We start from the raw sequence: 12,907 nt of genomic DNA, 5'->3' as shown, positions 1-12,907 counted from the left end.
GTCTCATCTTCCTTCTTTCTCTTCACTGGCTGATTTTTTAAATCCTCACACAGAAATCCTGAAAATGAACCAACCAATGAAAAACTGGAACTTCACAGATTTGAACTGAATATAAAACTACAACAGCTCCAGTCAGTGAACTGACCTCAGAGTCTCCAGTCTACAGTTTGGACTCTCCAGTCCAGCACACAGCTGCTTCACTCCTGAATCCTTCAGGTCCCAGTTTCCACTCAGGTCCAGGAGTCTCAGATGGGAGGGGTTGGACTTCAGAGCTGAGGACACGACTTCACAGTGAGTCTCTGAGAGTCGAAAACCAACAAGTCTGTGATGAGAGAAAATATAAAATGTGTTAGAATAAAATCAGACAGTTTGTAATAAAAGACACTGAAGTTAAAATGCATCTGATGAGAAAAGATGATGATGTGATGAACATCTGCTCTTCACATCTGTGGCTCAGCTCATCTGATCTGATTGTGTTTGACATGAAACAATAATTCTCATCACTCTCTCTCAGACCTGCAGAGTTTCATGGGAATCTTTGTTGTACAGATGAAGGAGGGAAAATGATGTTACATTTCTGCCTCCATCATACGATTTGATCCAGAGTCAGAATCTTGTTCAGAAAAACAGTTTTATTCTCCACTGTTTTTAAACTGACTCCAGATTGCTTGGCTCTGCTGCCTCTCTGTAGCAGTCAAAGCTGAACCAGAAACATCTTCTTTTTTCATTCACACATTCTTCTTCCTCAGAAAAACCTGCTGCCTACATTACCCACAATGCACCTCAACCACCAGCCCTAGGCTGTTACGTTAATGAGCGGGTTATGCAGCAGAGATGAGGGGGGGCTACAGAGGTCTGGTGTCCTCTTCAGACTCCGCCCACACTGACTCAGGTGACATCACCTGAGGACATTTCTCAGACTGCACAGCTGGAGACAATAAAGGTTTAATACTACTGTTTTCTCATATGCAGGTGTCCTCCCCAACACCTGGAAACACCTGGAAACACCTGGAAACACACTCTGAGGTGTAAGATCAGTGGAGCTGCTTTAATTAGTTTGATCAGGTTTGAATTAAACCAAAAAGACTCAAAACAACACAGAACATTAACAAATCAAAGCATCCAACAATTATTACAAATAAACAAAACAAGTGTTTTTATGAACTTAACAGCAACAATCACAACCAACTGAAACATCTACATTTTGGTGCTCACAGCATTTACAACACCTCCAGAAAAAAACACAACTGACCTTTGATTGTTTCAAAGTAAAACTAAGAATAATGAGAATAAATGAAAACTGTTTTTATCTGAATTTGCCTCAACTACTGATCTAATCTACTGATTGATAATTATATTGATCATGTCTGGACTCACCGAGCCTTCCTGCAGTTCCTCACAGCTGGGATCAGTCTCTGTCGTCCCTGATCTGATGTCTTGTACTTCCTCAGGTCCAACTCATCCAGAACCTCTGACATCTGCAGCATGTAGGCCAGAGCTGAGCAGTGGATCTCAGAGAGTCTCTGCTCTGATCTGGTCTCTGACTTCAGGAACTCTTGGATCTCCTGATGAACTGAGTGGTCCTTCATCTCCATCAGACAGTGGAAGATGTTGATGCTTCTGTCAGGAGAGATTTTATCACTGTTCATCTCCTTCAGGTTGTTGATGGCTCTCTGGATGGTTTCTGGACTGTTCTTTCTCTGACCCAGCAGACCTTCTAAGAGTCTCTGGTTGGACTCCAGAGAGAGACCATGAAGGAAGCGAACAAACAGGTCCAGGTGACCATTTTTACTTCTGAGGGATTTCTCCATGGCTGCCCTCAGGAAGTCATCCAGGGTTGAATCAACATGTTGTTGTCCCAGGAAGTTCTTCAGGACCTCTGTGTTCCTGTTGGTGTAACAGTGGAACATGTAGACTGCAGCCAGAAACTCCTGAATGCTCAGATGAACAAAGCAGTAGACTGTTTTCTGGAAGATCACACTCTCTCTTTTGAAGATCTCAGTACAGAGTCCTGAGTACACCGAGGCCTCTGTGACATCCAGACCACACTGCTCCAGGTCTTCTTGGTAGAACATGATGTTTCCTTTCTCCAGATGTTCAAACGCCAGCCTCCCCAGCTTCAGAAGAACTTCCCTGTCAGCCTCCATCAGCTCCTGTGGACTCGTCTCATGTCCCTCATCATACTTGAGCTTCTTCCTCTTTGTCTGAACCAGCAGGAAGTGTGAGAACAGGTCAGTCAGCGTCTGGGGCAGCTCTCCTCTCTGCTCTGTAGTCAACATGTGCTCCAGAACTGTAGCAGTGATCCAGCAGAAGACTGGGACTTGACACATGATGTGGAGGCTCCTGGACGTCTTGATGTGTGAGATGATTCTGCTGGACAGCTCTTCATCACTGGATCTCCTCCTGAAGTACTCCTCCTTCTGGGTGTCAGTGAAGCCTCGTACCTCTGTTACCCTGTCAACACATGTAGGAGACATCTGATTGGCTGCTGCAGGTCTGGAAGTGATCCAGACCAGAGCTGAGGGAAGCAGGTTCCCCTGGATGAGGTTTGTCAGCAGCAGGTTGACTGATGACGTCTGTGTGACATCAGACACAACCTCCCTGTTGGTGAAATCCAGTGAAATTCTGCTTTCATCCAGGCCGTCCAAGATGAACACAACTTTACAGACAGCCAGCTGCTCTGCTGTGACCTTCTGTAATGTTGGATGGAAAACATGGAGCAGCCTGAGAAGACTGTACTGCTGCTCTCTGATCAGGTTCAGCTCCCTGAACGAAAGCAGAACCAGCAGACTGACATCTTGGTTCTCCAAGCCCTCTGCCCAGTCCAGACTGAACTTCTGCACTGAGAAGGTTTTTCCAATGCCAGCGACGCCGTTGGTCAGAACCACTCTGATGGGTCTCTGTTGGTCAGGTAAGGCTTTAAAGATGTCGTGGCACTTGATTGGAGTGTCATGGAGGGTCTTCATCTTGGAAGCTCTCTCCAGCTGCCTCACCTCATGTTGGGTATTAACCTCTTCACTCTGTCCCTCTGTGATGTAGAGCTCAGTGTAGATCCTGTTGAGGAGGGTTCCACTTCCTGTTCCATCACTTCCTTCAGTCACACGTTCACATCTGCTCCTCAGACTGATCTTATGTTGATCTAAAACCTCCTGCAGACCACTATCTGCTGAAAGAGAAGAGACAATGTCAGACTGAAGACAAAGAATCTGAGAATCTGCTGATTATTTTCATCAGCTACAGAAAAACTGAAGAGCAGCAAAGAAAAGCTTTTTAATGTTGTGCTTTTTAGAATCATCTGAAATGTCAGTGCTGTGTGATAGAACAACTGACACTGGAGAAAACAACAGGTCCTGGTTTCAGAAATGAAGACATCAGCAGACACATGTTCAGTCTCACTTTGTACAGTGCTGGTCTGACTGGCTGTCTGCAGTCCAGGTCTGGTTCTGGGTCTTTGTCCACACTGGGGACAGGAGGGGTCTCCTGAAGACCCAGACTGGTCCCAGTATGAGGTGAAGCACTGTCTGCAGAACCAGTGTCCACAGCTGGTAGAGACTGGATCCTTCAGGACGTCCTGACACAGAGCACAGCAGGACAGCTGCTCCTCCACAGAGACACCACTCCTCTTCCTCCCTCTGTGAAGACATTTCTTCATCACTAACATGTCACAGTCAAATATGTCTAATAACTGAATCATGTTCAGCTCAGTTTACAGTAGAAACTGTCTCTTACTGTGAGTCTGAGGGTCCAGGTTCAGTACTGTGGTCTGGAGGATGACCTTTGGACCGGTCACTCTTCATAGACAGACAGCTGGATCCTGGAGACTCTGCTCTCAGTCTGTGGTTCTGACCTCTGCAAACACAAACATGTTTTTATTCGTATCACATGGATCACTGATCAATTCTCTGATGACAGTGTCATTGTGGGAACTCTCAGCTGACGTCCTGCAGTGACGTCACCATCCAGCACCGCACACTGTACTGAAGGATGGAAGCAACACATCAGCATCCAGAAACAACACTGTTGTGTCAGTCGGTCATTAAATGTGTCCAGTCTCCAGCTGTTGATGACCTGTCTCACATCAGCTCTAAAGAAGCAGAGTGATACAAAGGTGAGATGAGAGGATCAGATGTCTGTGACCCCGACACTGCCACTGCCACAAATGAAGACAAAACAACATCCTGACTAAAACTAATGGCTGCTGATGTGTCTGCTCTTCTTCTCCATATTGATTCTTTCTCTGGAGTTCAGCTTCATTTCACACAAGGAGGCCTGTGTGTTTCTACGTGACTGTGACAACAGCAAACACCACATCCTGCTGCAGGCTTCATCTGACCATCACACAACTTCACTGACAAACACACAGTTTGTCAGAGTTACATCTGCACAGACATCAGTGATGGTAAAGACAGTCTTGTGTGTAATTAAATGATCATTGTGCTGTTATTCTACATGTTTGTTCTTGACAACAAACCCCATGAAAAGAGCCAAACCAACAGTGTGTGAGTTCGTCTCTCAACACTTTGTGACTTCCCTCCTCTGTCTGTGGCTCTCAGCTCTGAGCCCATTGGTTCCTTCTGAAGACTTAGGGCCTGTTTAACCATCTAGGCTCATGGAGCCAGAGCATTTAGGACGTGTCCTCATCCACTTTTGTTAGTCGGCTGAAAAATATTCACCTGAAGCTGCAATGCATGTTTTTGTTCCCTCACTTTCATATTTTACAGCCTCAGCTGAAACTGAATAAAATGATTTAGAAATTAACATCAATCAGTCAACAATGCTCCTGACCTCACCTCATTTTAACACCAACACATATTAACAAAGACCAACACATATTAACAAAGACACTGTTTTCATATAATATTGTCAGAACTACGTATCTTAAAAGTCAGAACTACACATTTTATCCATATCTGTTTCCTTCCTACTGAATTACAAAATGACCTCCACTATTCATTCTTTGCAATTTTTATGGTTTTCCTTACACTTGCTTTTATATTCATTAAACTTCTGAAAAATCTGATTCCTTCTCAACATTTTAAAAGTTTTATTTCCAGCCTTAGTTGCTTCATCACATTCCTTTGTCCACCAAGGTTCTTTGCAGCCTCTAAAACAGCTTTACAAACACCATCATCAACATCATCAACATCTTCATTACTATCAGTTGTTTGCATTTCTTACTCACTGATAGATCTAAATGTTTCCCAATCAGCTCTACTGAACGACCATTTCTGTGACCCGTCAGTGTCACAAGTTCCCAAACTCAGTCCTGCTTCTATCACTATGGGGTAGTGGTCACTTCCTACAGTTGTTCCTCTAACTACTGATGAACCATGAACAAACACCTGCCAATGAGTCTGACACTAGTGTAAGATCTAATGATTCTTCTGTTACTTCTGTCATTGAAGCTACTAGGTTTTTATTCTCCATTAACTCTTCATCACCATTCCATCCTCATCATTATTACTGTCCCATAACGAGCTATGGACATGAAAATCATGTATCACATCCAATTCTCACTTTTTCTGGAAGCACAGACTCCTGAAACTCCAGAAGCACAGACGAGCTATCAATCTGTTCACCGTTACCTGTTTTCAACAATCTCTTTATCCTGCTCACCTCACCTCCACTAGAACTCCGTGTGAGTCTGTCCAAGTCTTCATTAACAGGAATACCTGTCATCACTCATCAGTTATTTGGAAAAGCTTTATTTTTCTGTTCTTCTGTTTTATAGGTTATTAACAAGTTTCCATCACAAAGATCTGAGCCATTTCCTCCTCTCCTAACTTCTTGTTTAATTCCCTACACAGTGCTCTCAGACCTAGACTCACCTGCTCATCTTCCTTCCTGAACTGAAGGATTATTTTAAAATCCTCCCTCACCACCTTTTTGTGAACAACTCTACTCTTCATGTGAATTGATCTGCCTTGACTTCATCTTATCTGTTCTGCCCCTGTCCTCGTCCTCTCCTACTGGAAACTGGAGTCCAGTCATCCAACTCCACATCATCATCATCATCATCATCATCCTCTTTAGTTTCCATCCTGATCCAGTCACAAACCAGTTTCAGCCAAACGCTGAGTTCAGAATCCAAAAGTCATCGTCAAATACCAAAAATATTCAATTCACCTGCTACGTCACATCCAGCCTTCTCCACCCACTCCTCTTGACTGTGGATAACGCCAGATTAAGCTTTTATTTAGGACCAGCAGTGTGGATTATTATATTAGCTAAGTATTAAGTTCCACTAATCTTTAGGTTTAACATTTAAATTTTGATTAACTAAATGTGGTGAAATGTTGTTATTTCAGTATGAACCACTTTACAATCAGCGGCCCATATTACATAGAGCCTGAAATCTGTATAAACAGCTGACAAATATCTAGTTTGATGTTAAAAAGGTTCAGTAAAAAATATGCACAAGAAAAAAGTCAAACTCTTCTTTGTTGGGATCATTTCACAAGAAACCAGCTCCTCAGCAGTCACTGTTAATACACTGATATGTCAGAGGAACCAGGGGAAGTTATTTTCTGCGACACTACGGCAGCTGTTACAGGAAGTGACATCACTGCAGGAGCTCAACACGCTAAACACTGTTACAGAGACAGTTTGGAGGTTCACAGGTTTGTAGCAGGTCTCTTACTGTGAGTCTGAGGGTCCAGGTTCAGGACTGAAGTTCATAGGTTCTTCTTTGGACCGGTGACTCTTCACAGACAGACAGCTGGGTCCTGGAGACTCTGCTCTGTCCTCCTCTTCCTCCACACAATCACTCATCTTCAGGACTTCAGTCAGTCTGAGAGGGAAACCAGTAACACTGACTGTGAGCTCACACACACAAGAGTCAGGACAAACAAGCTGTTCAAGAGACACACACACACACACACACACACACACACACACACACACACACACACACACAGGTTTTCCACAGGTGTGTGTGTGTGTGTGTGTGTGTGTTAAAAACAGGTTTGACATGTTCCACCATCATTTATTAAAAACAGACTCTACCTTATTCACCTTCACATGAAAAAACAAGTCTCACTATTTCAACAGAATTTTCTTGATTTCCATTCATCTAATATCATTTTCAGGTTGAACTGGATCAAACATTATATTAAGATTAAAGATGTCATGACCTGCTCTTTGTATGACAGTTGTTGGTCTGGAGTCTTGGACTTTGGTTTATTTTAAACTTGTCTCTTTTTCTCTGTTTTAGTTTTAAACTCGTCTCCTCTTTTATGTCTTAGTTTTGACAGTAAAATAATAATAATGTTGTGTTAACACTCACCTGCCTCAGCCTTCAGTTTCCCTCCTTCTGCTCCGTCCACTTCAAATGGAGTCTGAGCTCACTGAACACTTTCACTTTCAGCTGCTCCTCCCCTCTGCAGGTACAAGAAGTCACATGACTCTGTGTGTGTGTGTGTGTGTGTGTGTGTGTGTGTGTGTGTGTGTGTGTGTGTGTGTGTGTGTGTGTGTGTGTGTGTGCGTGTGTGTGTGTAGACCTCCATTCCTGCTGTTCAGTGGCAGCATGTTATGGCATCAGACACTGTATCACAGTGATCCACAGTTAAACACAAGTGGCTCTGGATCATCGACTTCTTCAGACCACAGCACACAGGCAGGCAACAAGTGACATACAACACATTCATCTTCAGCTATAGAACTGTAACCTGGTTACTGTTCACTGTGTCAACATTGTTTCAGGAAGAAAACCGGTTTGTATCATCAGGGTGGCAGGTGTGACAGTGTGACCACATTCTTGAGAGAAAAAAAACACTCAACAAGTTGAAAGGTCACAAAACTCTGAGTCTTCTGCTAACTGAAGGTACTGAAGCAGTGTTAATATATCCAGTATCTACAGGATCACAGTGCAGACAGAATAGAGAGATGTGATTATCCAGGTTACAGATCAGATGTTGCTGCCATGTGGAGCCTGATTCATTCAGAAATCTGATTCTTCACCTGCTACATGTAAATGCTGATTTTTGCAACATCTGCACAGCACTGGGTATCAAACCTCTGTACTCTCTAAGTACAGACTGAAATGTGTCCATAGTATCAGAACCTGTCTGCTACTGAAAGCTGGTGTTGGAGATTTACACTCTGCTTTGCTTTGAGCAGTCAGATAATTTAGTTCTTGTATTGTTTCTTGTATTTAGGCAACATTTAAGTTGTCTTCTTTGTTAAATGGAGAAAGGAGTTTTTACTAAAGGGCCACTCCACCAGTTTTAACCTTTATGGAGTTATGTTACTAAATCTCTTCAAAAACGGTTTGATTTTTCCTCAAAGGAAGCCATGTAGAACCCGATAATGTAATAACCCCAATAATGTAATAAAACATTTCACTTGAGTGGACTGAAAATGTAATATAACCTGATAATGTAATAACTTCCCAATAATGTAAGAAAGTGCATTTCCCAATAATGTAATACACTCTTAACCAATAATGTAATAAAGTATTACATTAACGGGAGGTTATTACATTATCAGGTTAACCTTCATTTCAAGGGACCTGATAATGTAATAATACTCCAATAATGTAATAATTTAACAGGAGATCACCCATTACTTGGTTTCAAGTGGTGTGTTCAAGGTTATATTTCTGTGTAAGCAACACAAGCTCCAGAGCGCCACCAACAGGTCAAAGTTGGACATGCTTTGACCAGTTCATCCGTTTTTCACAAACAATGTATCACTGGGGCCCTCGGGCCAAGCCTAGGTAAACGCATCCTTAATGTCTTTTTCCGCCATATTGGATTTCCGCCATCTTTCATTTGATCAAAAACCTTTAAAAGGCCTCTCTTGTCACAAATTTTGTCTAATCTTCTTGAAACGTCGCCCAGGTGATATTCAGACCATGACACACGAATGCATTCAGCATCTTCTTCAAATTCAAAGGCGCTTAGCCGCGACAGCCAATCAAAATTTATTTCATATTCTATATTTACTTCAATTAGTCTATCTTCTAAAACATGGAGGGCAAATGAAGCTTTGGTTAGTGATGTTATTTCATATAATAATAATTATCAATATTCAATCTTAGTGCAAAGAATAATCATACTTTCATCAGGTAAATGTGTCTACCTTCTTACCCTTTAACAATTTGGATCTAAAAGCTGCCATAGACAATATTGCTATATTACTATTGTTAAATGCAATAACAGTAATATGGCTGCAAGCAGCAATGAAGGGGTCAAGCAACAATAGGCCAGAGTAGCCATGGCAACAAGATAGAACTACGTCTGCACTTTAAACAAGTTTCACATGTGAAAATGGATAATGTGATTTTAACAACTTTCAAAATGGCAGCAAAATTCAGCTGTTTGCGTTTAGAAACTGTATGTGGAGGTCTGACAGTATAAGCAGAAATTTAAAGTATAATAAGTTTAAAGAGTAAATACGTTTAAAATCCACACATGTGAAGAGAAAGCAGTTTAAAGGTCAAAGGTCACACTTTTTTGTGGTATCCCCAGGATGATGTCATGAATCTATGGACCATGTTTTGCAGCCATGCTGTCGTATTTGGTTGGCCGTCACAGCCAAGCTGTTTTTAAATTTGAGAAGAATCTCTTTGACACATTTGTGCAGCTTGGTCTGAAGATCATACGCTAAGTTTCATTAAGATTGGACAGAATATGTGTCCCCCTAGAGGTCAAAGGTCACCAGATGTTTTGGGTGTCCCCAGGATGATGTCATGAGTCTATATACCAAGTTTGGTTGAGATATGTTAAAGGGTTGTTGAGAAATGGACTTACTTCCTGTTTGGCAACCTCAATGTCAAGTTTGATTGGCTGTCACGGCTAAGCGCCTTTGAATTTGAAGAAGATGCTGAATGCATTCGTGTGTCATGGTCTGAATATCACCTGGGCAACGTTTCAAGAAGATTAGACAAAATTTGTGACAAGAGAGGCCTTTTAAAGGTTTTTGATCAATTCAAAGATGGCGGAAATCCAATATGGCGGAAAAAGACATTAAGGATGCGTTTACCTAGGCTTGGCCCAAGGGCCCCAGTGATACATCGTTTGTGAAAACGGATGAACTGGTCAAAGCATGTCCAACTTTGACCTGTTGGTGGCGCTCTGGAGCTTGTGTTGCTTACACAGAAATATAACCTTGAACACACCACTTGAAACCAAGTAATGGGTGATCTCCTGTTAAATGATTACATTATTGGAGTATTATTACATTATCAGGTCCCTTGAAATGAAGGCTAACCTGATAATGTAATAACCTCCCTTTAATGTAATACTTTATTACATTATTGGTTAAGAGTCTATTACATTATTGGGAAATGCACTTTATTACATTATTGGGAAGTTATTACATTATCAGGTTTTATTACATTTTCAATCCACTCAAGTGAAATTTTTTATTACATTATTGGGGTTATTACATTATCGGGTTCTACAAGCCATGAAAAAGTATCAGTCAGGTGTCAGCTCAGCTCTTCTATCACAAGACATGCACACGTGATATGCATGTAAACACAACGTGCACATGATTTCCTGGTGTAACCTGATTTCTCCCAGCAGCCTGCTTTACTGTGTGCACATAAACCTACTGACTCAACTGCCACTATTATCCTGTGGGGGGTGTAAACAGACTGAGGACATGTGTCATCTGTGCATCAACCAGGAAACCATATTTTCACTGGACTTCCAAAAAAGTCAATCGAGAAAACTACAGCTAATTCAGAGCTCTGCTGCTAGACTTAACGAAAACAAGGAGGAAGAGCATATTACTCCTGTACTTCCTACACTACAGTCCCTGTACTATCCTGATTTTAAAGTTATTGACTTGTGTACAAAGCTCTCAATGGTTTGGCCTCTTCCATCACAGATTCTCTGTTGTTTTATGTCCCTCCACGAGCTGTTGCATCCTCTACAGCAGGACTTCTAAATACTTTCATTTCCCCTCTCTCCACGCAGCCATGGCCAATCACAGGAGGCCAGAACCTGGCCCCAGACCCTCCACAGAGAGACCTGCTGCTCACAGGGTCAGTGAAGCAGCAACATCTGTATGACAGACTGACAGACATCATTTTAGCCAAATCATTTTCTGTTTGTTTGTTTTTATTTGAATTTCTATTATGTATCTTTTTTTCAAAAGAACAGTGATACAGAACAGCAAAACCATTGCAACAATAAAATAAATATTTCCATATTAACATGTTAATATCATTATTCCAAATGTTACAGAAGCATGGTTCAAAATGGACTTTGGGTAATCAGTCTTTTATGTTGAAGAGAGAAAAAAACAGCTGCAGTTACACAGATGCAAATCAGCAGCCACACATGCTGTCCAGGTAAATACCTGCTCCATTTTCACCATCTTCTAATGTATGAATCATTTCTCAATCCTAGCAACAACGACAGCGTGTTTATCTGTGTATGTCTGTGTGTGTGTGTGTTTGTTTGTGTGCAGGCACGAGAATGGCACCGTGTGTTTCTGGGATGCATCAGGAGTCTGTCTGTATCCCATGAACAAGCTGAGCACAGCTGAGCCTCTGAAAACGGCTGTAAAATGTCTTTTGCCTTTGCAAGATTTGTCACATGTGAGAAAAGAACCTCTTATCAGGCACAAAAGGTCAAAGAGCTGCAGTCAACTTGCATGATGGGAAAATCAGGATCCAGTGTTTTTGTAGCTCAACTTCTTCTGGGGACTAAAAATCCTTTTTTCATCTGTCTTTGAAAGCGTCACGACTTCATGGCAGTGCAAAGCTGATTTGCTGCTAAATCATTTTCCATCATGTGTTGTGCAGGTTGGCTGTTTTGACCCGCACAGTGACGACCCGAGGCTCGGCGTTCAGAAGATCCATCTTTGTAAACACAGTGGTTACCTGACTGTGGCGGGCACTGCTGGACAGGTGAGAGGACTGATTTTGATTTGTCATCACTGGATAACAGACGATAACGAAAATAAGTAAATAACTAACTAAAAAACTAACAGATACAGGACATGACATTTTACACAAAGACATACCCACTCACAACACTGTTTAACTGAGCTCCACAGCCCAAAAACCATTTCTAACTCTGCATCTATAACAGTTAAATTAGTATTAAATCTTCCCCTCTGCCCTGTAGGTGCACCCTGAACCCCAGTGACCAGCTTGCCATGGAGAGTCCTCTGTCCAGGGTGAAGAGCATGAAGAAATCCCTCCGACAGTCCTTCAGCAGCCGAATACATGAACTTACTTCATTATAATTCACACGTGTCTCCTCATTTCCTCACAGGCTTGAATACATGCTCCGCCTTCCTCCTGCAGAGCACAGAGCAGACGAACCTGTCGCAGCGCAGCCAATCCAATATATATCCAATATAATGAAATTAATTTTGGTTGAAATGTATTATTAGATATCAAGTGATAAATACTTTGATGTTGGTGACAATTAACCAGAACAGATTTTAATGCAACAATTCAACTGAATTCCACTTAAGGATGCTGGTATATTAAATGATGAGGACGGTCTTCTTGCATATTTTTCTAATTGCGAACAAATATCATGGGAAAAAAAACGAAATGCCAAAGGTAACAATTTGTCAGACCACCTGTCAATACTTTCTGACCTGATCTCCAAGACCACTGGTTTGTACAGAGAACATAAATCTTTAAAAACACTCAGATGGTCACTGTAGTTTCTATCAAACATCAGTGAAACTGGAGGAAATCCTGCATTTTTGGGCACTATTTTCAGCAGCGGATGAATCCACATTTGGTGGGTGAGTATTTCTGGCAGCTGGACAGTGTGTGTGTGAGATTAAGTCAAAATAAAAAAATGTGTGTGTGTTCAGGGTGATGAAGGAACATGTTGCCCAGTCCAACAACAGTGTGGCTCACTGATGCTTTTTTTATAGCTTCTGGACAACAGCAGTTTTTCTATCACTACGGCACAGAGGAATAAGATAT

General features: G+C 41.8%; 2 protein-coding genes across 3 annotated transcripts in view; both read right to left on the bottom strand.

Annotated features, from left to right (window-relative positions):
- The window catches only part of LOC139609622 (protein NLRC3-like), a 248,792-nt gene that overhangs the window by 177,290 nt on the left and 58,595 nt on the right, over nt 1-12,907 (bottom strand). The gene's annotated exons all lie outside the window — the stretch shown is intronic.
- On the bottom strand, nt 133-6,841 carry LOC139609653 (protein NLRC3-like). The gene is made up of 5 exons (XM_071464537.1): nt 6,641-6,841; nt 3,730-3,849; nt 3,397-3,632; nt 1,378-3,166; nt 133-322 (listed from the first exon to the last, which is right to left on the bottom strand). Exons 1-5 carry the CDS (start codon nt 6,769-6,771, stop codon nt 133-135), a joined length of 2,466 nt encoding a protein of 821 aa, XP_071320638.1. The 5' UTR covers nt 6,772-6,841.

The sequence above is a fragment of the Trachinotus anak genome, unplaced genomic scaffold (assembly GCF_046630095.1).
Source record: "Trachinotus anak isolate AG129_WGS33_773 ecotype Australia unplaced genomic scaffold, CSIRO_AGI_Tana_v1 ptg000026l, whole genome shotgun sequence".
NCBI lineage: Eukaryota > Metazoa > Chordata > Actinopteri > Carangiformes > Carangidae > Trachinotus > Trachinotus anak.
This window is presented reverse-complemented; position numbering and strand designations above follow the sequence as displayed.

What these genes read in the sequence shown, in the direction of transcription:
- LOC139609653 (XM_071464537.1), bottom strand. Translation starts at nt 6,771, where the DNA reads ATGAGTGATTGTGTGGAGGAAGAGGAGGACAGAGCAGAGTCTCCAGGA. An exon ending in CCTGGACCCTCAGACTCACA is followed by an intron (nt 3,633 to 3,729) that starts GTAAGAGACAGT and finishes ATGTCTTCACAG; the next exon opens with AGGGAGGAAGAGGAGTGGTG. An exon ending in AGGAACTGCAGGAAGGCTCG is followed by an intron (nt 323 to 1,377) that starts GTGAGTCCAGAC and finishes CTCTCATCACAG; the next exon opens with ACTTGTTGGTTTTCGACTCT.